The 24,169-nt window shown below is 35.5% G+C and overlaps 1 protein-coding gene across 1 annotated transcript in view; it reads left to right on the forward strand.

The window, feature by feature from the left end:
* The window catches only part of ANAPC1 (anaphase promoting complex subunit 1), a 93,694-nt gene that overhangs the window by 21,368 nt on the left and 48,157 nt on the right, over positions 1–24,169 (forward strand). Inside the window, exons 14-24 of the mRNA XM_045550083.1 lie at positions 4,685–4,819; positions 7,685–7,825; positions 8,383–8,443; positions 10,401–10,588; positions 14,796–14,870; positions 17,243–17,511; positions 18,858–18,949; positions 19,747–19,895; positions 22,847–22,925; positions 23,321–23,357; positions 23,454–23,524. Coding sequence (XP_045406039.1) covers positions 4,685–4,819; positions 7,685–7,825; positions 8,383–8,443; positions 10,401–10,588; positions 14,796–14,870; positions 17,243–17,511; positions 18,858–18,949; positions 19,747–19,895; positions 22,847–22,925; positions 23,321–23,357; positions 23,454–23,524 — 1,297 coding nt within the window. The remainder of the gene's footprint in view (positions 1–4,684; positions 4,820–7,684; positions 7,826–8,382; positions 8,444–10,400; positions 10,589–14,795; positions 14,871–17,242; positions 17,512–18,857; positions 18,950–19,746; positions 19,896–22,846; positions 22,926–23,320; positions 23,358–23,453; positions 23,525–24,169) is intronic.

Below are 24,169 nucleotides of genomic sequence, written 5' to 3' on the forward strand. Positions count from 1 at the left end.
ACAAGGTAAAGCAGTAAGTACTGATGTAGAAGCTGCTAAAAATAATTGATAAAGGTGGCTACACTGAACAACAGATTTTTAATATAGAGGAAACAGCCTTCTATTGGAAGAAGATGCCAGCTTAGATTTTTATAGCTTAGAGAAGAGAAGTCAATGCTTGGCTTGAAAGGACAGGCTGACTCTCTTGTTAGGGGCTAATGCAGCTGGTGACTTTAAGTTGAAGCCAGTGCTCATTTACTGTTCTGACAATCCTAGGGCCCTTAAAAATTCTGCTAAATTACTCTGTCCGTACTCTAGAAATGGAACAGCAAAGCCTGAATAACAGCACATCTGTTTATAGCATGGTTTACTGAATATCTTTTTTTTTTTTTTTTTTTTTTTTGAGACAGAGTCTCGCTCTGTTGCCCGGGCTAGAGTGAGTGCCATGGCGTCAGCCTAGCTCACAGCAACCTCAAATTCCTGGGCTTAAGCAATCCTACTGCCTCAGCCTCCCGAGTAGCTGGGACTACAGGCATGCGCCACCATGCCCGGCTAATTTTTTCTATATGTATTTTTAGTTGGCCAGATAATTTCTTTCTATTTTTAGTAGAGATGGGGTCTCACTCTTGCTCAGCCTGGTCTCGAACTCCTGACCTTGAGCTATCCACCCGCCTCGGCCTCCCAGAGTGCTAGGATTACAGACGTGAGCCACCTCGCCCGGCTGGTTTACTGAATATTTTAAGCCTATTGTCAAGACCTACTGCTCAGAAAAGATTCCTTTCAAAATATTACTGCTCATTAATAGTGCACCTAACCACCCAGGCACTTTGATGGAGGTGGACAAAAAGATTAATGTTGTTTTCATGCCTGCTAACAAAACATCCATTCTGCAGCCCATTGATCAAGGAAAAATTTTGACTTTCAAGTCTTAATATTTAAAAAGTACATTTTGTAATGCTGTAGCTGCCATAAATAGTGATTCTTCTGATTGATCTGGGCAAAGTTAATTGAAAACCTTCTGGAAAGGATTCACCATTCTAGATGTCATTAAGAACAGCTCTGATTCATGGGAGGAAGTCAAAATATCAACATTAACAGGAGTTTGGAAGGAGTTAATTCCAACCCTCATGGATGACTTTGAGGGGTCAGTGGAGAAAGTAACTGCAGGTGTGGTGGAAATCGCAGGAGAACTAGAATTAAAAGTGGAGCCTGAAGATGGGACTGAATTGCTGCAATCTCATGGTAAAACTTGAACGGATGAGGAGTTGCTTTTTTGCAGATGAGCAAAGAATGTGGGAACAAACAGAAAACAAATATTTAGCACAGATTTAAATCCTATCAGGTTACTAATTACATTAAATGCATTGGCCTAATGTAATTAAATGACAGCGTAGCAGAAGGGATTAAAATAAATATAACCCAGCTATATGTGTGGGCTATAAGAAACTCACTTTCAAATATAATGACATAGGTAAGGTAGAAGTAAAAGGATGGAAAAGATAAATCATGCAAACACTAATCAAAAGAAAGTTGGAATGGAGCTGTAAATTAGACTTGAGAGGAAAGGAAATGACCAGGTACAAAGAGACTTTAATTAAAGATAAAGGGCCAAGGCTGGGCGCGGTGGCTAACGCCTATAATCCTAGCACTCTGGGAGGCCAAGGCTGGAGGATCGCTCAAGGTCAGGAGTTCGAGACCAGCCTGAGCAAGAGCGAGACTCCGTCTCTACTAAAAATAGAAAGAAATTAATTGGACAACTAAAAATATATAGAAAAAATTAGCAGGGCATGGTGGCGCATGCCTGTAGTCCCAGCTACTCGGGAGGCTGAGGCAGGAGGATCACTTGAGCCCAGGAGTTTAAGGTTGCTGTGAGCTATGCTGACGCCATGGCACTCACTCTAGCCTGGGCAACAAAGTGAGACTCTGTCTCAAAAAAAAAAAGGTAAAGGGCCAGATCACCAAGAAGGCATACAAATTGTAATTGTGTATGCACCAAATAATAGAGCTGCAAAGTAAATAACTCAAAAACTGACAGAAGTGAAAGGTGAAATAGACAAATCCACAATTATATTTGGAGACTTTAACACACTGAGTAATTGATAGAACCACAATTATATGTCAGTACCTCAAAACTCTTCTCTTTAATCAATACAAAAAATGAAAAGAAATTGCCATGGATGCAGAAGACATGAATGACATTATCAAACAAATTGATTTAATTGACGTGTATAAGGTACTCCACCCAATAACAGCAAAATGCACATTATTTTCATATGTACAGAACGTTCACTAAGATAAACAATATTCTAGTACATGAAACAAACCAAAATAATTAAAGGCATACAAATTACTTTCTTAAACTTAAGAGAAATAAACTAGAAATTTGTAACAAAAATGTTCGAGGAAATCCCTCAGTCTGGAGATTTAACAAAACGTTTAAAAAATCATATAGGCAAAAAACCCACAATGGACATTAAATATGTTTACTTGAATGAAGAGAAAATTACACTCTTAACAAATTTGAGTGCAGATATGAAGCCTTGCTGAGACGAAATTTTATAGCACTAAACACTTATATTAGAAAAGAAAAGAGGTCTAAAATCAATGAGGGAAGCTTATACTTTTCAGAAACCAGAAAAGAGCAAATTAAATTGGAAGTAAGTAGAACGAAGAAAACAATATAATTAAGGGCAGGAATCAATAAAATAACAAAGTAAAAACCAATGAAATAAAAGGCTGGTTCATGGAAAAAAAAAAATCAGTAAAGTTGATTAAAAAAAGATAATATAATACATCATGACCAGATAGGATTTGTCCCAGAAATGCAAGGTAGGTTTTAACATTTGAAAAATCAATCAGTGTAATTAACCATTAATAACAGATTAGGCTGGGCGTGGTGGTTCATTCCTATAATCCCAGCACTTTGGGATGCCCAAGGAGGGAGGATTGCTTGAGGCCAGGAGTTTGCCACCAGCCTTGGCAACATAGCAGACACTGTCTCACCAAAAAAAAAAAAAAAAAAAGACCACACAGACTAACAAAAAAATATGATCATCTGAATTAGGGGTTGGTAAAATTTTTACATAAAGGGCCATATAAGAGTTTTAGCCTCTGTGGGCCACATACAGTCTCTTATTACATATTCATCTTCTTTTCCTTAACCATTTAAATATGTGCAAATTATTCTTAGCTCATAGACTATACAAAAATAGGATGTAAGCCAGATTTGCCCATGGAACATAGTTGGCTGACCAAACATCTAGATAGATGCAGAGAAATCATTTGACAAAATGTAATATGTATTCATGACAAAAAATATTCTCAGCAAACGAGGAATAGATGGGAACTTCCTCAAATAAATGAAGGGCATTCAAAAATTTCACTATACCTCCTGGTAGGGAGGATGAGAGGGCTGTGGCTTTTATCTTGGTGTTTGCATGGAGTAGGGCAAGTATGGCGGAAATGTTTCTCTCCTGCTTGGTCAATCTTTTTCTAGCACTTTGGCTTGAAAGAACAAGGTTTTTGGGGGCCTCTTTTGTCTATGACCATCAGCATGTCTCCAAAACAAAACCAAACCACTAAAATCTAGGGAATTCATCATTAGGTCATTCGTGGGTCTCAGATCTCTAGGCCGTTTGTTGTCTTTTCCCCATTTTTTGTGAGACAGGGTCTTGCTCTATTGCCTGGGCTTCAATACAGTGGTGTCATAGCTCACTGCAACCTAAAACTCCTGAGCTCAAGTGATCCTCCTGCCTCAGCCTCCCAAGTAGCTGGGACTACATCCATGTGTGAGCATGCCTGGCTAATTTTTGTGTTTTTTGTAGAGACAGTGTCTCACTGTGTTGTTCAGGCAGGTCTCAAACTCCTGGCCTTGAGCAATCCCCCCTGCCCTGGTCTCCCAAAGGCATGAGCCATCATGTCTGGCCCAACCTCTGTTATTTTATTAGCTTTTGAGTATTATATTAATATAAATATGTATATCGTTAAAATTTCACTTTAGGTTTGAACATCTTTTATTTAGTCTTTTTAAGTTTTTTAGCCCATATGGATGTGAATTTTTGTTGTGTTTTTCCTGAAAACCCTACAGATAGCTTAAATAAGAGGTGGTTAGCATGGATTGTCAACTCATTCTTTTAAGATCAAAGAATTTATTCTACTTTGTGTAAGTAATTTTGAGGATGAAATATTTGAGATTTATGGTGGAAGACAAGAGATCATGAGCTGGAGAGCACAGTTTAAATTAGGTTGGATTTAATTTCTTCAGCATCACCCAGACTCATTTTTTTAGCACCTGGGGAGTAATTGGTGTTCTTTTTCTCTTCCTCAAGACTTAGTTAACAAGATTATTGCGTGTAGCCTCTGAAAGCTGTCCCTGCTGTCTTTAGCACTAGTCAGCTAGAAAAATGCATAGTGTATGGAATTTTGTATAATGTCTTAACTATATTAACGTCCCCGCTTTCCTGCAAAAAAAAGTCTTCAGTAACAGAGAAGGAATCAGACCAAGAAAAATTATACCAGAGTATTTGCAGCTGGATAGTGGAATTTGATAGATTATTAAAATTTTAATTCTGTTTTTTAGTTATGTTTGGTGAGCATAAACTTTGAAATATCAAAAGAAATAAGTGCTTATATTTCTTAACATTTCATTTAAGGATGTGGTGCATTAAAGTCAATATTTTTTTCTACATTTTTTTATTGCTTAAAGGTGGGAAAGGTTTTTATTCCCGGACTGCCAGCTCCTTCCCTGACGATGTCCAACACAATGCCTCGGCCCAGTACTCCACTTGATGGCGTTAGTACACCTAAGCCTCTTGGTAAACTACTTGGATCATTGGATGAGGTATGAAATGGATTAGGTATTGTAAAAAAAATTAATATTGTTTTAAAGAAGTTTGGTCAAATACTAGTTCTTACCATGATTAACTTAATTTTAGTACTTGCAGAATAAATGTTTTCAAACACAGATGATTCAGTTAACATACATTGATCTTCCCTTGTGATGTGTGTGGTACCTTTTGAAGGTGCTAGGGAGGTGAAAATGATACATTCTTTTCCATCTATAGATCTTACAATTTACCTGGGCAGAATAGCTATACTGTCTATATAAGACATTATATATATATATATATATATATATATATATATATATATATTTTTTTTTTTTTTTTTTTTTAAATTTAGAGATAGGTTCTTAAGTCTTGATCTGTTACCCAGGCTGGAGTACAGTGGTATGATCATAGCTTATTGTAACCTCGAAGTCCTGGCCTTAAGCAATCCTTCCACTTTGTCCTCCCAAAGTGCTGGGATTACACTATGCCTAGCCAAGAAATTATAGTTTAAAATGGGCCATGTTAAGACTTATGAAAGAAGGACAAAGAATATCATGGTAAATTCACTGATGGGAAGATACATCCTGGTGGAATGATATGGTAAAACCAAAGCCTCATCTCTGAGAGTCATGTCAGACTTGGTTTAAACCTTGAGGGATAGGTAGGGTAAGTAGGTAGAAGGGGACATTTGTGGCAAGGAGGAATCACATAGTACAGGCAGGAAGGAGATGGCAGAACATTTTTTTATGTATATTTGTTTCTTCATTTCCTAACACACAAGTTAAGGACTGATTCAACAGATCTGTGGAATGAGTAATTATAAAAGTACAAGTAGTGTGTTGGGAGAGGCAGGATGGGAGTGGGATAATAATAATAATAACCTTTTTTGGGCATTTTATATGTGCTAGGCACTGTTTTGAGTGCTTTATCAATATTAACTCATTTATTCCCTTAGAACAGCTTTATTGAGAAGGTACTAGTATGATCTTTATTTTACAAATGAGTATATAGAGGTACATAGAAGTTACTTGTCTAAGGTCATACAGCTAGTAAGTGGTAGAACTGGGATTTACACTCTTACTAATATGCTCTTAAGGGCAGAAATGATGAAAAGGTGGTTTTATTCTGAATGCAGTTTTCAGGGCACTACAGGTGTTTGAAGAAGGAGATATGAGTGTTAGTATCTGAGTTTGGATACGTGTATCTTGGGAGATTAATTAGACTTCAAGTGAGGTTGTCTGTGTCAATGTAAGAGGTATGAAGAGCGTCTGAGCTGAGGCAGTATGTATGGAAAGAAGGGAGTGACATGAGAGGCCTAGAGAAGTGGAGAGGACGGAGTTTATCAGCTGATTGGTTTTGTGCTGCCGGGCTGGGGAGAGGTGATGTGGAGCAAGGCTCAGAATTTTGTGAGTGACCTAGGTGCCCATATTTGCCAATTTAGGAAGCCTGGAGAAAAGTGGTATTTTAGTATATTTTAATTTAAGTGTGTTTTAGGGACATCTGAGTGCAGATGGTCATGGGCAGTTCAAAGGGAAGGTTAGTGTTGGCAGTTGTGTTGGATAATGTCTAGGCCCTGATTTTATTTTAAAATGTGCAACATTGAGCTTTGTCCCTTTAGAACAACACATTTGCGAAACATTCAAAAGGGGAACTGGAGAAGTGTCAAGAGTGTTTTGTATAATTTGGAAGAATGTTTTTTATAATGGAAAATGGTTTCCAAGTTTTTTAGAATTCCATAAGTCCAGGAGTGGTTAGTTAGTATCTTTTTGCTAGCTATAAGGTCACAGGGAAATCATTGGCTGATGGCTTTCCTGCTCGTTTGGCAGATTGTGCTGCTAGGCTTGGAGCCAGGACCAGTAAAGCTGAACTTTTCATGGTAACTTTGGAAATAGAAGTTGGAATATAATAGATAACATCTTAGGCTTAAATTGTTGTCAGTGTTGACAAGATACTTACTTAGACATGTTCTATAAATTGAATTAAAGGAATACAAAAAGGGTCAGTGGTTATGACTGGAGATTTAAAATTGGAAGCATCTACATGTAGTTAGTAACTAAGGTCATTTAATTTTTTTGTTTTCATATTTGCAGTTAAGCAAATAAATGCTGTCTTTTATATTTTTGAATAATATTTGCCTCTAGGGGAAATACCACTAAATACCAATCTCATTTCTTTGCTTTTTCATTGCTTTCCTTTCTCCCTGGGTTCTTAGTTCCTTAAGTCCTGTTTGCCTTGGCCTGAAATTACAGTTTATGTCTCCAGCCCTGTAAGGTTGGAATGTGCTGCTGGCTTCTCTTCCTTCTATCTGTGGCCTTCCTTGCATATTTTTAGCCTTTCCATATGCTCTCCTCACCACCAAAAATTGCAATGCCTCGAGCAGGTAAAGCAGGATGAAAATGTTGGACCCTCTCCCTGTGGATCTCTCCTAGATTTTGGTCCCTCAAGTCTGGGTTGCTTCCACAGCTTTCCAGTGTCATCAATCAGATGTTTTGCTTTTATCTACATCCTAGTTGTTCTCTGTGAGGACCTTGGTCTACTGCAAGGTACTTCATCATAGCTGGAGCAGAATGTTTATTATTTTTTTTAAGTAGACAGAATTTCACTATATTACCCAGGCTGGAAGTGCAGTGGTTGTTCATGGGTGTGGTCATAGTACACCACAGCCTCACACTCCTGGGCTCAAGTGATCCTCCTGCCTTAGCTTTGGAGTATCTGGGACATAGGTGCACCCCTGCGCCTGGTTTGGAGCAGAATGGTTTTGAATCATTACACATAATTGTTTATTGGACCATGTGCACAAAAGAAATGGTTGAGTTTCTTTATCCTTAATTTCTCCAAGAATACTTCATTTGTGTTGTATTTATGACTTTTTACAGGTTGTTCTGTTGTCTCCAGTTCCAGAACTAAGGGATTCTTCAAAACTTCACGATTCTCTCTATAATGAGGATTGTACTTTCCAACAGCTTGGAACTTATATTCATTCTATCAGAGATCCTGTTCATAACAGAGTAACTCTAGTAAGTATATTTTAAAACATTAGGTAGCTTTTCAAGAGATAGAGTTGACATTTCAAATTTGTCAGAATGCAAAATTTTGTCTGAAAAATGAAAAACATTTTGTATGATTTGAAAAATCTGTTGTAATGTGTCATTTTTTGCATGATTTTACTTTTGACTATAAAGCAATTCTGCTTAAGTTTTCTAAAGTTTGTATTTTATTAAAAATTCATTGAAAATAAAAGCTTATTCAGTTAGTTGAATTGTATATTGACCTGATTTTTGTACTTTTATTAAAAGTAGGTCTCCTTTTGATGATTGACTTTTAGTGTCTGTATAAAAATTAGGCACTTTTTATTAAAATAAGAATTTTGAAAATGTTTTACAAATAGTACATTTATAGTTTCTGAAAGGTAGAACTGTTTATTTTTGTTTGAAAAATAATGCTTTTCGTTTATTTTATTGAATTTTACTTAGGCAAACAGTTTTGTAAAGCACCAGCTATTTTTAAGACATTCAAAGACTTAGAATACACAAATCCTCTTTTCTTTCTCATTTGTTTCCTTTCTTTTCCCTAGGAACTGAGTAATGGCTCCATGGTTAGGATCACTATTCCCGAAATTGCCACCTCTGAATTAGGTATGGTTGAGAATCAGACCTCACTTCTGTGTATTCACAGTTTGATTTATAAGATTTGGAGCAGTTGGTGATTTATGTTAATAATTGGGGCTTTAAAAATTATTTTGCCATTTTTGAAGCTACTGGATTAAGTTTTCTGCTTTCCAGAGAAACTTTAAAGAGCTGAGGAGTGCTCTGTGATGTTTACTCTGTGTGTGCTAGAAGGCTGGAGTATAGTTGAAGGATGTGCTAATTCTGTTTCTCTGAAATTCATAAGTTGAAGAATATTATGCAGTGAGATTACAATATATAGACATGCCTCTTGCAAGAAAATCTGAGAAACAAGAAGCCTAAGCAACTGAAATATTTCTTGGCACATTTAATGATTTTAATCCTAAAATAAATTTCTCCATTTTTAGATAAGTTATAAAATTAACATATTTGCCTTAATTGAATAAAACTTAGTATTATAGTCAAAATATAATTAGAAGTATTTTGATAAATACTGGATTCTGCTTGAATTATTACTGAGATGTAATTTGGAAGATACTAGGGGAGAATATTTCAGAACATAGAATAGTAAACAGAATGTTAGAATTGAAAGGGTTTGCCAACAAATGTAAGTTAAGAAAAGAATGCATGTATGGTATAAGAAAGTTCATGACATCTTTTAGTTTCAAAATCTAACTGCCAAAGCAAAGCATTGGCAGATTATATACTAGAATGACTTTTTCATTTTAGGAATTTTTTTTCATCAATGTGGTAAATGATATTCCAAATTGTTGGAAGGCAAGATTCCTTGCCTTTCTAAAAGATATTCGGTTAGTAATCACAAGGACAAGTACCTAGAAGTATTATAAGCCTAAACAAAATATATAAACAAATAATAATGGAGGAAATAAAATAAAAACAAAATAAAGTCTTATTCCTTTATAGCCAAATTGAAGTCACATAGTTCATGCACGGAAGTTTATGTACTTACAAAGGATTTGTTACACACTCATGCAGCATCTCGTTTACACTTATTTTGGATTCAGCTTTGACATACTTAGTTATGTGATTTTCTAACACTTATTGCCATTTGCTTCCAACCTTTGCTACATGTATGTGCACCTAGCAAATTGATAAGAAAAAGGATATGCTGCTGAGGATGGGCCCAGTGACAGTGACAATGGGAAGGGAATAAAAGAATCCTATAAAAAGAAGACATGCGAATACAAAAACATTGCAGTTTGAGGTCATTTACTACTAAAAGCAGATCCAGGCCTCTTCACAGAAATAGCCCTGGCCACCCTGAGGGGTTCACTGTGTGACAGTATAGTGCTATCACTGATGTTCATACTAATGACTTTCAGCCATAAATTATGTGGTGTTTAATCCATTTAAGACAGAGAGCATGTAAAACGCTTAAAAGACTGAATGCTGTCAAAAATAATTAAAAGTTATAAAGCTTTGGTTAACAGGAATGTTCACTCATTTAGACCATCTTGTATTGCCAATAGGCATTGCTATTTGCGGATGTGTATATTGAATATTATATATTTACTGAAGTATTTAAGCAATATTTTTAATACATTTAATAAATTTTAAGAAATTGTATGTCCTTCATAGAGTGACCTTTAATTTATCATCAAAGCTAGGCCATTTTTGAGATTGAAAGGGGGAGTGATTAGTAATTGCTGGGGCAGTGGATATAAGTTAGGACTGACTGTCTCAGGTAAACTGGGCTTTGTGATCACCTTATTTCTGATCCAGAATTAGTAATCGAAAAACTGCCCTCAGATCTCTTGCAAACCCTGTTGAATTTAGTAGTTGGTTTAAACTTCAGATTATTGGCTAGGATTGGCTCATAAATGACAGTTCTCTTTTCATAGTAATTGACTATTACATAGTAGAAGTTAAAAAACTTTTGTCATTGAAAGAGGAAAAGAAATGCATGCAGAGGAAACATACTAAAATAGATCTTTGCTTTTAATAGTACAAACATGTTTGCAAGCAATTAAGTTGATCCTTCCGAAAGAAGTAGCAGTTCAGATGCTTGTCAAGTGGTATAATGTCCATAGTGCTCCAGGAGGACCCAGTTATCACTCAGAGTGGAATTTATTTGTCACTTGTCTCATGAACATGATGGGTTATAACACAGACCGCTTAGCATGGACCCGAAATGTAAGTAAATACAATTGTTTTCTCCATGAGTTATTCTGTTTTCACTGTTATGGTTACATAATTGTTACTATACCATTCTGCATATAACAGATTAATTTAATAATAAGCGTACCTTCTTCAAAATAATGGAATAGTACTAAGGCTTATTGTATCTATATATTATAAATCTCACTTAATATTTAATGATACCATTTTACTAGCAATTATAATTATTGAGTCTTTATAATGTGCTAAAACACATTTGACTATTTCTCATTTCATCTTTGTAAAATGACTGTAAATTATGCTTGGATTAATAATGGTCTTGCTTTTACTCTTAAAGTGAATCACAAAGAGATCATAGAATTGTGATTTGCTCACAATTAGGCCTGAGTCTTCTGACTTCTGGCTTACATTTCTTTTCTGAAGATAAGACTTGTCTTTTTATATGCATGTTGCTTGGTATGTGGGGAAGAAAGTTTGATCTGAGGGGGATTTTTAAGTGCGTTAGCGTATCTACTCTGTTAATGATATAAAGCCATATCCTTCACCCTTTTCCCCCAGAAACTTTCTTACAGACCCCTAATGGATTATTTACAAAATTAGCAGGATAGTGCCTTCAGTATTGGGGATTTCCTTTTAGCTCTGGAGATCACTCCCAGGACAACCTTGCCTGGGTCACTCTGAAGAAATTACGTTAGAACACACTTCAACCTTTGTCCAGATAACTCTGCTGTACCCACCTGTACATTTTAGTCTTATACTAGCAAATCCGTTTTAAAAAATCATTTCTTCATTATGAAAGGAAAATTGAAGAATTAAGAAGAAAATAATTATACTACTCAGAAGATTACTGCTCTAAACATTTTTGATGTTGCCTTTTTGATAAAAATGATAACCAATGAAAACTTCTGACCTCATATAAAAATTCTTTTTAAAAACCCCTTCATTTTATCACAATGTAGCTTTATCATAATGAACCAATAGCTAATAATTGTGCGCCATTCAATCTGTTTTTTTCTAATGAGTAATTTGCAAACATCCTTTTTCATACAAATCTTTAACTACATCTTTAGTCACTTCCCAAACATTGAATCTGAAGAGGGACTACTGGGTTAAATTACATTTGGAAAGGAGTTCCCAGTCAATATTCTTGTAAGCATCATTGAAAAGTGCTCATTTCACCATATTGATTATTTGTAATGTGGTGAACCTTTACCAACTTCAAAATTTTATTTTGTTTCTGTATAAGTAAATGGGAATTTCTTTTTCAAATTCTTATTGATCAATTATGGTTCTTATTTTTTGATTTTCATTTCATGTCCTTTGTGTTTTAGTCTCCTCTCAGTCTAGCAGCCAAAGTAATCCTGTCTGATAAAGTAAGGACATGTTACTCAATCCTCTTCTCAGAATCCTCCAGTGGCTTCCCATCTCACTCAGAGTCAAAGCCGTAGGCCTGCAAGATGCAATGTGACTCAGCCCTCTCTTACCTTTCTGGTCTCATTTCTTACGCCTTGCATACATCATCCCAGCCATACTGGTTCCACTCTGTTCCCTGAGCACGCCAAACATGTTTCTGCCTCAGGGTGTTTTGCACTTGCTCTTACCTTTACAGAAAATGCTTCCCCTCAGACAAGACATGCTTAGGTGTTTATTCAGATGTCACCTCAGTGCTTCTTGCCCTGTCTATTCTGTGTAAAATTGTACCCTCCTCCATACATTTTGTCCCATTTACCTGTCTTGTTTTTCTCTTAGCATTTAATTAAATATAGCATATATTTTACTTATTTGTTTGTGTGCTCCTCCTCCCCCCATTGGAATGTAAATTCTAGGAAGGCAAGAATTTTTATTTAGTTTTGTTCACTACTCTCTTTCCAGGACTTGTGGAAGTTCCTGGCATAGATGGATGCTCAGTGAACATTTATTGAATGAATTCCCTTTTCCATCTAAATGAGATACTGTTTTTAAGAGTTTGTGTCTGTCCTTTTGTAGCATGTGAAAGAATTGTCTTCTGCAATTTCCTTGAGAATAATCTTACTGGGAAAATAAGGACAATTTTCTTTTTTTATTCCAAACATTGCATCAAAGTTACCTCATCCCTAATTTTTCTGTTCTTTATTATGTATGAAAAGATTAAGCCTTATAGGAACTGAGGATTTCTACATAATGAAAAAGCACTTCAGCTTTTAGTAGTTTTTATGTATTATTGTCCTGTGTGTTATCTTATTGTTGACAAATACAGATTGTTGTGCTCTAGTCTCTGGCAGAGAACCAGTGCCCCTCACATTTTCCATGTTACGGAGATGACTGAGTACCTATTCTTTTTTTCTTTGTGAAGAAGGACATGGCTCTTTGGCTTATTTATTGCGTGTTAGTTCTAAAGGAAGCAATAAGGATACCAGTTCTTGAGGCTGAATTGCTTTCACATTTATTCATAGGACCACATAAACCCTTGCTATTTTTTGTCCTCATAATCAAAGCTCAGGGTGAAATGGTCCTCATTTGCAAATAGTTTTCATTTTTCTTTGTCCAGATTTATCCTCTTTTTGTTTTTATTTAAATAATGTGGTAAGGAGTACAGAATATCTGCCAGTGACCAGCTACACAATTTTTGACATTTTATTGAGCTTTCTTTAATTTATTGGTGTGTGAAATGAGAGCACTGGACCATACGTTCTATGGACAGTTGTATTTGGGGCCAACTTTTTGTGTCCTTTTGTTTTTTTTTTCTTTTTCTTTCCTTTTTTTTTTTTTGAGACAGATCTTGATCTGTTGCCTGGCTAGATAGAGTGCAGTGGCATCATCAGAGCTCAATGCAACCTCAAACTCTTGGGCTTAAGTGATCCTCCTGCCTTGTCCTTCCAAGTAGCTGGAACTACAGGCTTGTGCCACCATGCCTGGCTAATTTTTCTATTTTTTTGTAGGGACAGGGTCTCGCTGTGTTGCCCAGGCTGGTCTTGAACTGTTAAGCTCAAGCAATCCTCCTACCTTGGCCTCCCAAAGTGTTGGGATTATAGGCTTGAGCCACTGCACTTGGCTTTTTTTTTTTTCCCTTAGTTAGATAATTGAAGCCCTGCCGTGGGCCCTCATCATTTCATCCAGTTGGTTGCAGTAGACATCCACTGTAATGGCTTGACCAGGTTTCATGAAGCCATAGTGGATAATACCAGCACTGGACTGCGAAACAGATACTATTAGCTTTTTTTGATGAATGTTCAGTTTTGGACTGTATTTTGGCACTTCATCTTTATCCATCCATTCATTGTGCTGAACGCTTGAGATTGTCAAAAAGAATCCATTTTTCATCACACATAACAGCATTTTGTAGAAATGGTTTGCCTTTATGTTGTGACAGCAAAGAAAGGCAAGATTTGAGACAGTTTCTCCTCTGATGCTCATTTAATTCATGTAGAACCCATCTATTCAGCTTCTTTACCTTGCTGATTTGTTTCAATTGGTCCAATATTGTTGAACTAGGAACATCAAACCTTGCTGCTAATTCACACGTATGTTGAGATGGATTTGCTTCCACTACAGCTTTCAGCTCATCATTATTCACCTTGGTCTTAGGTCGCCCACCTGGCTCATTTTCAAGATTAAAATCACCATAATGGAACTTCTCAAACCATTGATATATTGTATTCATTAATTAGCCACATCCTTCCCAACACTTCGTTGATATTTTGAGCTGTCTGCGCAGCATTGGTTCCATGATGAATTCCTATTTGAAAATAATATGAATTTTTGGCTTATCCATGGTTTCACAAAAATTGCTCATAAAAATTTTTTTTTGAAAGATAATCCCAGGCCACAATGTGTGTTTGAAAGATTGAGGATGTACCTTCACAATAAAAGTAAAACAAGAAGTGTCAAAGTGAAATGTCGGAGATAACATTTGTCAGACTTAGTCCTTAAGGACAGTGGACATTTCATACTTAATAACCTAATACTATAGGTATTATTACAGAAGTAGGAGAGGGGAGAAATCTGCTATTGCAATGCCTATGAGTCCAGGCACTGTAATAGATGCTTTACATATATGATTTCATTTCATCTTCACAGTGACCTAGAGGAAAAATATTTGTGTCATGATTTCCCAGATGAAAAAATGAGTTTTGATGGTTTTCCTTAGTTTTCTTAATTAGTAGAACTAATTTCTGAATCTTTTAAATTGATCAGTTGACAGTAATAAATTTATGATTTTGTCTTCTCTTTTGGGGCTATTCAGTTTGACTTTGAAGGATCACTTTCCCCAGTCATTGCACCCAAAAAAGCAAGGCCTTCTGAGACTGGATCTGATGATGTAAGCATTATTATTTCTTGCTAATATAAATTAATTTATGGATACTCATACTATTCTCCCACTGCTTTGGTATTCCTGTCAATTTGTCTATATTTCCAACACCTTTTACCTTATTTATTTTAAAACCAAGTAAGTTATTTTGAAGGATAGGATCTTTTATGTTTTCTTTGGTCACTTATTCACTTTTGTATTTAATGATAATGTAAAAATTATTGTAAATCTGTGTATTGCTGTATGATTTCACTTTGGGCTTATAGGTATTTTATTACCAACTCATCACCTAAAATGACAGCATTTACCTTTTTATGCAGTTTCTCTAATTCAGGTTCTCAATGTATTAGATTCCATAGGTATATTCTTAAGTGGTCCAAAAGTTTTTTAATTGAGGTATAATTTACGTAGGTGAAATTTTCATATTTCAGTTTACAGTTTGACCAATTTATTTATTTGTTTTGAGACAGAGTCTCTCTCTGTTGCCTGGGCTAGAGTACCATGGCGTCAGCTTAGCTCACAGCAACCTCAAACTCTTGGGCTCAAGCAATCCTTCTGCCTCAGCTTCCCAAGTAGCTGGGACTACAGGCATGTGCCACGATGCCCGGCTAATTTTTTCTATGTATTTTTAGTTGTCCAGATAATTTCTTTCTATTTTTAGTAGAGACGGGGTCTCGCTCTTGCTCAGGCTGGTCTCAAACTCCTGACCTCGAGCGATCCTCCTGCCTCAGCCTCCCAGAGTGCTAGGATTACAGGCGTGAGCCACCACGCCCGGCCCAGTTTGACCAGTTTTGACATATGCATACTCATGTAACCGACACTCCTATCGATACACAGAACATTTCCATAGCTCCATAAATTTCCCTTGTGCTTTATTTAATCAGTTTTTCCCCCTTCTTCAAGCAACAGTGATCTGAATTCTATCACCATACCATACAGTAGTTGTGCATCTAGAACTTGATATAAATGAAATAATATAGTATGTAATCATTGGTTTAAGATTTCTTTTATTCAGCATGATGTTTTTGAGCTTCATCCATGTTATTACAGATATCAGTATTTTGTGCCTTTTATTGCTGAGTAGTGTGAATATACAGTAGTTTCCATTCTTCTGCTGGTGGAGATCTAGGCTACTTCCATTTCTTAAGTCTTATGAATAAAGCTGCTACCAACATGCAGTAACAAGTCTTTGTGGACATATAGTTTCATTTCTTTTTGATAAATAGTGACATTGTTGGGTCATTGCTGGCTCCCAAGCTGGTTGTACCATACTACACTCTGACCAGTAATGTATGAGAGTTCCTCATGTTCTACATCTTTGCCAGTGTTTGCTGTTGTCAGTCTTTTTCATTTTAATCATTTGAATGTGTGTGAAGTAGTTTCTCCTAATGGTTTTAATTTGCCTTTCCTTGATGGCTAATGATGTTAACCACTCTTTCGTGTGGTCATTAGCTACTTAGGTATCTTTTTGTGAAGTTTCTGTTCAAGTCTTTTACCTATTTTTAAATTGGATTTTCAAAAATATATTTTGGAGCTATAGAAGTTCATCATATATTCTGGACATGAGTTCTTTGCCATATACATGTGTTGAGAATATTTTCTCTTAGTGTGTGGCTTAACATTGTCTTATGATGAACAGAATTTTTTATTTTAATTATCCAATTTATCAGTTTTTTTCTTTTATGGTTCTTTCTGTATCTGATCTAAGAATAAAGTTACAATAACATACTATATTAAGCCTTATAAAAACATCAGTATATTCCAAGATCTGGAAATAGCATAAACCACATTCTCTGAACACAATATAATAAATCATGAGTAGAAACTAAAATAGACCCAATACTTAGAAAATGTAGTACAATCAGTCTGAATATAAAATTCAGTTGATTATGTTACCAGCCCCAGCATCTTATAGACATGGAAAGATAAATATACCAACTGAATACAGGTAGATCTTCTCTCTTACCAAAACACAAATCAGGGTAGAAGCCACTAAACCTGCCCATCTATGCTTCCCACTTTTTATTTACTTTTGGCTTCATAAAACATAAACTGAGATAATCTTAAATTTTCTCTCTCCATCCCTACCTACATAGAATTCTTTTCTCAAAGTCTCTTCCCTAAAAGGACATGACTAGATTTTTTTCAAATGATTTTTAAATGTGGCTTGTTTTAATATTTGTCACTGGCATCTGGAAATTGCTTGCTGTTTTGTAGTTGTTCCTTCTATTTTAGCAATGTGGTTTTTTTCATTTCTTAGATTGACTTAATGTAGAAATGGAACTTGAATTGTTTTGAGTGGATTTGGTTTCTATTTTTTTAATGATGACATTACAAGGAGGCATTATTTAAAAAATTAATATCCTTTTTATTCTTCTTAGGACTGGGAATATTTACTAAATTCAGACTACCACCAGAATGTTGAGTCTCATCTTTTGAACAGATCTTTATGTTTGAGTCCTTCGGAAGTTTCGCAGAGGAAGGATGAGGGTATTTCACAGAACCTCAGTCTGGATTCTTCTACACTTCTCTTTACTCATATACCTGCAATTTTTTTTGTTCTTCACCTTGTCTATGAGGAGCTGAAGTTGAATACTCTAATGGGAGAAGGAATTTGTTCACTTGTTGACCTTCTCGTTCAGTTGGCAAGGTAAATATTGTTTGTAGATTAGGAAACTGCCAGGAGATACTTAGATGACTGTCTTTTCTATGATATCATATAGGAACCTTATAAATACATTTGTGAGATCTACCTTCTCAGAAAACTAGAGCATTTTCTATAAACCTAGTACTTGGAAAATGTTGTGCAATCAGTCTGAATATAAAATTCAGTTGATTATGTTACCAGCCCCAGCGTCTTACAGACATGGAAAGATACCGGTTATGTAAGGGCCTGTGCATCATGCTGGGATTTTTAGTCTTTATCTTAACATTGGTGGAAGGTCACAAAAAAATGGGGATTCATTTTGACAAGACTTTTGACAAGACGACTGGCTGCACCATGGTGGAAGTTCTGTAATAACATTTGCTGTTTTGTAATAATATCTACATTCAAGTAGTGCTTTATAGTTAACAAAATCATAGCTTACTTGTGAAGTGTCAAAAGTGTCAAAGTAAGTATTATGGTCCCTATTTTAGTGTTAAGGAAAGTTGCCCATGTTTGTTTCTGAGAGCATGAGTGTTGTATGCTGGTTGTGGACTGTCTTTGCTGTGCTTTCCTTGTTGCAAACTGTGGTCATTCCCATCTTTCAGGCACTCATGGTGGATCCACAATAAGATAGCCCTAATAATGTGTTACAACTATCTTTTTAGCGCCTGTGTTTGGCTTTGAATTCTAAGGGTCATACTTAGGTGCTATTTGAGCCTTTGTGACCCTTAGTGATAAAGAAGTTGTATTTGAATTAAATTGTCAACCTCTGAGTTAAGATCATAGCACATTTTCGAATTTCTGTGATCTTCCTTAAGATCTTGAAATTTTTTCCTGAGACATAGGAGTTTTAACTGATGGTAAATTTCACTTATGACATCATTCCTATTATGGAAATTCTTTTGTAACTAATTTCCAAACATAGCTGTCTCAAATAAGTAATATTGTATCATATTTCACATTTTATAATGTATTTTTCACATATTTAATCTTCAAAACTTCAGAGTAAGTTAGCTGGTGTTTCCCCTTTTTCTAGAGGAAAATACTGAAGTTCATAGAGATGACTTGCTGAAGTTCACACAGCTAATGAATAACAGAGCAGGAATTAGACCACAGTGCTTTTACTCTAGTTTTACCTCCACAAAATTTAACTAACAAAAGGAGATTGGGTTGCTTTTGTCTCATTGGGTACTTTAAAGTCCAGAAACACAATAAAGAGAAGCTAGATTTGATTATCTTTCTCACAAGTAAGTTATTTTAAATTAAAATGTTCAACTGATGAATCCTTCTAACTCTGCAAGGGAAAAATGCAATAGCACCCTCTTCTTGATATGCTCTCATTGTTTTAGGGATTTAAAATTGGGGCCTTATGTAGATCATTACTACAGAGACTACCCAACACTTGTCAGAACTACGGGACAAGTGTGCACGATCGATCAAGGTAAGCGTTTGTGTCATTAAAGATTTTCTGAACAGTGTAGTGACATTTGCTTCTGTCTTTTTCAGTGAATAGCAGAGGCTATATTTCTTACCATTAGCCTCTAAGTCGGGGCAGACTTTAATTTGTTGTGCTTGCTTTCTGATTCATAGTAAGCCATACCTTCTTTTGTGTATAGGGAAAATTTAACCCATCCTTGCGGTTCTGACTTGCAAAAGTTTAGAGAGAGCTTATAGTGTCAAGGATGCTTTAACCTAGACCTGTGTTGTCCAATTAGTAGCCACTAGCCATATATTACTTAAATTTAATTAAAATAAAAAAATCAGTTCCATAGTACACTAGCCACATTTCAAATGCTCAGTAGCCACATTGGGTTACCACATAGGATGGCACAGATACAGAACATTTCTGTCACCACCGTACTGTCTAAGGCCCTGAGATAAAGGGACTCAAAGTTGGGGCCAGTTGTTAGAGCTGAATCCTGGGTATCCCTTCTGTTTTTTTATCTTTAGGGTTAGGCCAAAAATTTTTGGTTAGGTTCTTTATATACATTGGGCACAAGAATTTGCTTAGATTTCCATTCAGGACAGTATAAAATAGAAGTCATTTAAATTCTACTTGTAATCATATAGTCAGTTATTTACTGTGGCAGAAAACATGAAGCATTTTGGAGAATATGGAAAAATGTTATTCTGATTGTTTCAAAATGACAGGTACTGTTGATCATCTTCCTTTTAGAATAAAATAGTATTGTCTTAATGCATTCTTATATCTTTATGAACACTTGTCTAATTTTAAAGGCCAAACAGGTTTTATGCATCATCCATCATTTTTTACTTCTGAGCCGCCAAGTATTTATCAGTGGGTGAGTTCTTGTCTGAAGGGTGAAGGAATGCCACCCTATCCTTACCTCCCTGGAATCTGTGAAAGAAGCAGACTTGTAGTCTTGGTATGTATTTGGAGTGTTACATATCTTGTTTAATTTTTTTCTTTTTCTTTTCAGTTTAATTTAAAAAATTACCATATATAAAATTAATTTTTTTCTTACGATAACTTGTGGAAGAAAGTCATTTTCTTTCCATGTACAGGTCCATGAATTTCAACGCATGTATAGATTCCTACAATCACCACCTTAATTAGGATATAGAACATTTACATCACCTGCCAAAAATTCCCACATGGTTTTGAGATTCATCCAAGTTGTTGCCTGTATCAATAGTTCATTACATTCTATTGCTGATTCATAGTTAATTGTATGGCTATGCCACAGTTGGTTTATCCATTCAAGATAGTTGGGTTGGTTTCAGTTCTTAGCAATCATAAATACAGATGCTGTAAGCATTCATGTTTAGGCTTTTGGATGAACATAAGTTTTTATTTCTCTAGGATAGATACCTAGGAGTGGGATTGATGGGTCGTGTAACTAAGTGTATATTTAGATTTTTGAGAAACTCTGTCAGCTATTTTCCAGAGTAGGTGTTCCATTTTAGATTTCCTCCAGCAATACTTAAGAAATCTTTTTCCTGCATTCTTGTCAGTATTTGGTGTTGTCACTATTTTTTAATTTTGTCATTCTGATAGATGTGTAGTGATATCTCATTGTGGTTTTAATTTGCACTTCCCTAATGGCCAAGATGTTTTGAGAGTTCTAGATACAAGGTTTTGTCAGATAGGTGGCTTACAGATATTTCCTTCTGGTTTGAACTTATTTTGTCTCATCAGTCTCCTAATGTTGCACAGAACAAAAGTGTTTAATTTTGATGAAGCCAGCTTATCCAGGTTTTTTCTTTTGTAGATACTGTTTTTAGTGTTGTATCTAAGAATTCTTTATTTAACTGCAGCTCATGAAGATTTTCTCCTGGGTTTCCTTGTAGATGTTTTGTGGTTTCATGTTTTACATGTAGATTTCTGATCCATTTTGTTAATTTTGTGTAAGGTGTGAGGTTTTAAGTCAAGGTTTTAATTATTCCATTTGGATATCCAATTACTTCAACATTATTTGTTGAAAAGATTATCCTTTTTCTATGGCAACTGCATTTTGCTAAGTCAATTGGCCGCATTCTTGTCGATCTATTTCTGGACTTTCTATTCCTATTCATTGATGTATGTGGCTGTTCACACTGTCTTGATTATAGTAGCTTTATAGTAAGTCTTAAAATTGGTTAGTGTTACTCTGTCCATTCTTCTTTTTCAAAATTCTTTTAGCTATTTTTATATATATTTTTTGCCTTTTTTCGTTTTTGAGACAGAGTCTCACTGTTTCCCCAGATAGAGTGCAGTGGTGTCATCATAGCTCAAGGCAGTCTCAAACTCTTGGGCTCAAGTGTTCCTCCCGCAGGCCACCATGCCTGGCTAATTTTTCTATTTTTTTGTAGAGATGAGGTCTTGCTCTTGCTCTATCTGGTGTTGAACTCCTGACCTCAGGCCATCCTCCTGCCTCGGCCTCCCAAAGTGCTAGGATTACAGGTGTGAGTCACTACACCTGGCTTGTTTTTTTTCTTTTTAAAATGGTGTCTAAACATATATAACATAGTATTTATCATTTTAATCATTTTCAAATGTATAATTCAGTGGCGTTTAATACATTCACATTGTTATGTAACCATCACCGCTATCTATACCCCAGACCTTTTCATCATTCCCAACATAAACTCTGTACCAACCCCTGGTAACCTCTATTCTGTTTCTATGAATATATCTATTGTAGGTACCTCATATTATTGGAATCATTTAATATTTGTCCTCTGTGTCTGGCTTATTTCACTTAGCATAATGTTTTCAAGGTTCATTCATGTTGGAGCATCTTTCAAAATTACATTCCTTTTTAGGCTGAATAATATTTCATTGTATAGATATAACACAATTTATCATTTCATCTGTTGTTGGACACTTGGGTTGTTTCCACCTTTTGACTCTTGTGGATAATGCTGTAATCCACCATGGGTATATAAATATCTGTTTGAGTCTCTGCTTTCAGTTCTTTTGGATATATACCTGGGAGTGGAATTGTGGAATCATATGGTAGGTTGTTCAATGTTTAACTTTTTGAGGAACTGCTAAAGTCTTTTTCACAGTGGCCACACCATCTTACATTCTCACCAGCAGTGCAGTAGGGAAGGTCCCAGTTTCTCCACATCCTTGCCAACACTTGTTATGTTGTTTGTTTTTTTTAAATCATAGCCATCTTAGTAGGTGTGAAGTGGTATCTCTCATGGTGGTTTTAATTTACATTTCTCTAATGATTAGTAATGTTGAGCATATTTTCATATGCTTATTGGCAATTTATGTATCTTTTTTTGAAGAAGTGTCTATCAAGTCCTTTGCCTATTTTTGAATTGGGTTGTTTGTTTTTTAATTGTTGAGTTAGTGTAGCTTATATACTCTAGAAATGAAAACATAAACAACTTTGGTCATAATTGCTGCAAACTGGGAGCAACCCAAATGTCTATTGGTTTTTGAGTAGATTAAGTTTGTTTCATCTGTACTATGGAATGTTACTCAACAGAAAAAAAGGAACAAATTACTGATACTTGCAGTAACATGGATGAATCTCAAAGGCATTATGCTAAGCTAAAAAAGTAGGACACAAAAGACTTCATATTGTATGATTCCATTTACATGACATTGTAGGACAGACAAAATTATAGGGCACGAAAACAGATGAGTTGTTTCCAGTGCTGGATGTAAGAGTAGGGGGTTTAATGCAAAAGACACAAGGGAACTTTTTGGCGTGATGAAAGTATTGTGTATTTATGGGTGTGGTAGTGTTCAGGTTATTGTATAAAGTTTGTCAAAACTCATACATATGTATACCTAAAATGGATGAATTTTTATTATGGTTATTTTCTAATTATACCTCAATAGTTTAAAAAATAATATTTTAATTTTCTCCTTTTTCAGAGTGTAGCACTCTATATACTTGGTGATGAGAGCTCTGTTTCTGATGAAGCCTCACAATATTTGTCCAGAATAACAATAGGTAAGTTCGTGTTATGTTAGGCCTTCCAAAATAAATTTTTATAAATGTCAATATCAGAATTGAAATAAGAAAATTAAAATTTTCATAAGTGCTTTAGAGGCCACGTCTTGCCTCTTTAATACTGTTCTAGGCTACAGTCTACAACTGATTTTCAGGTACCAGGATTATTTAAAATCTAGCAAATCTTATATTTTCAGTGTGGCTAAAAGGACTATTTTAGCCTCAAGGAAATTATTATACTTTCCAGCCTGCCACATTATAGCTTATTGTATTATTTTTTAGGAGTTGATTGTTAATAAATTCTTACATCCAGATGTCTTCTACATGTTATATATATTATGTACTTTTTAACCAGGATGACTATCAGAATAAAATTTCTTTTTGTTGCCTTTCAGCCCCCCAGAAGTCACAAGCAGAACAAGAGGAAAACAGGTGACTTTATTCAGATTGTGCTTTTATATTAAAAATTTAAAACAATATTATGCCTTACTCTTCTGTTTAATAACTTAATGTTTTATTCTCTTATAGGTTTAGTTTCAGGCATTCTACATCAGTTTCTAGCCTGGCTGAAAGATTAGTTGTCTGGATGGCTAGTGTAGGTAAGAGCTTCTTTGTTACCTCCTAACTAGGTCCTGCTTCCTCCAGACTAGCTAGAAGGGGGAGGCATGAGGAGAGAGGGGCTCTGGCTTTATGAAGAGGCTTCACGAGGTTAATATTATGATTCGTCAAGCCATACTTCCTTTTCCTGACGATCTCACAACTTCCATATAATATTTGGGATACCAGCTTTTTATCTGTAGGTGCATGAGAAATCTTTATTTGCCATTCACCTCGGACCAGTTGAGGCTGTGGCTATGTAAACTGGTCTCAGAATGGAGAACTGTAATCACTGCACATTCAGATGTGAGGCCATTGTGATACTCAGATATCAGAAATGGGTATTTCTAGCAAAGTCCTAAAAGTAATTATATAAACCTTTCAGAATATGCTTTTGAAGGATAAAGGACAGAGATTTAAGGTACCCTGAACACGTGGCTGGGAAGAGGAAAGGGAGGAAAAGAAGTTGTATATTCCTTATTCCCAAATCCTGTGCTCCTAGGTTTTAAATTAAGTAAAATAAGAAAAGAATTTTTTTTTCAAAAATCAAAAACTGAAAAACAAAATTAAAAATTACTGATACAAAGATATGAATTCATATAGAATAGTATGTTAAAAGTAATGTTTTTAAAAAAGTAATGCTTTGC

Source organism: Lemur catta, chromosome 4 (genome assembly GCF_020740605.2).
Source record: "Lemur catta isolate mLemCat1 chromosome 4, mLemCat1.pri, whole genome shotgun sequence".
NCBI lineage: Eukaryota > Metazoa > Chordata > Mammalia > Primates > Lemuridae > Lemur > Lemur catta.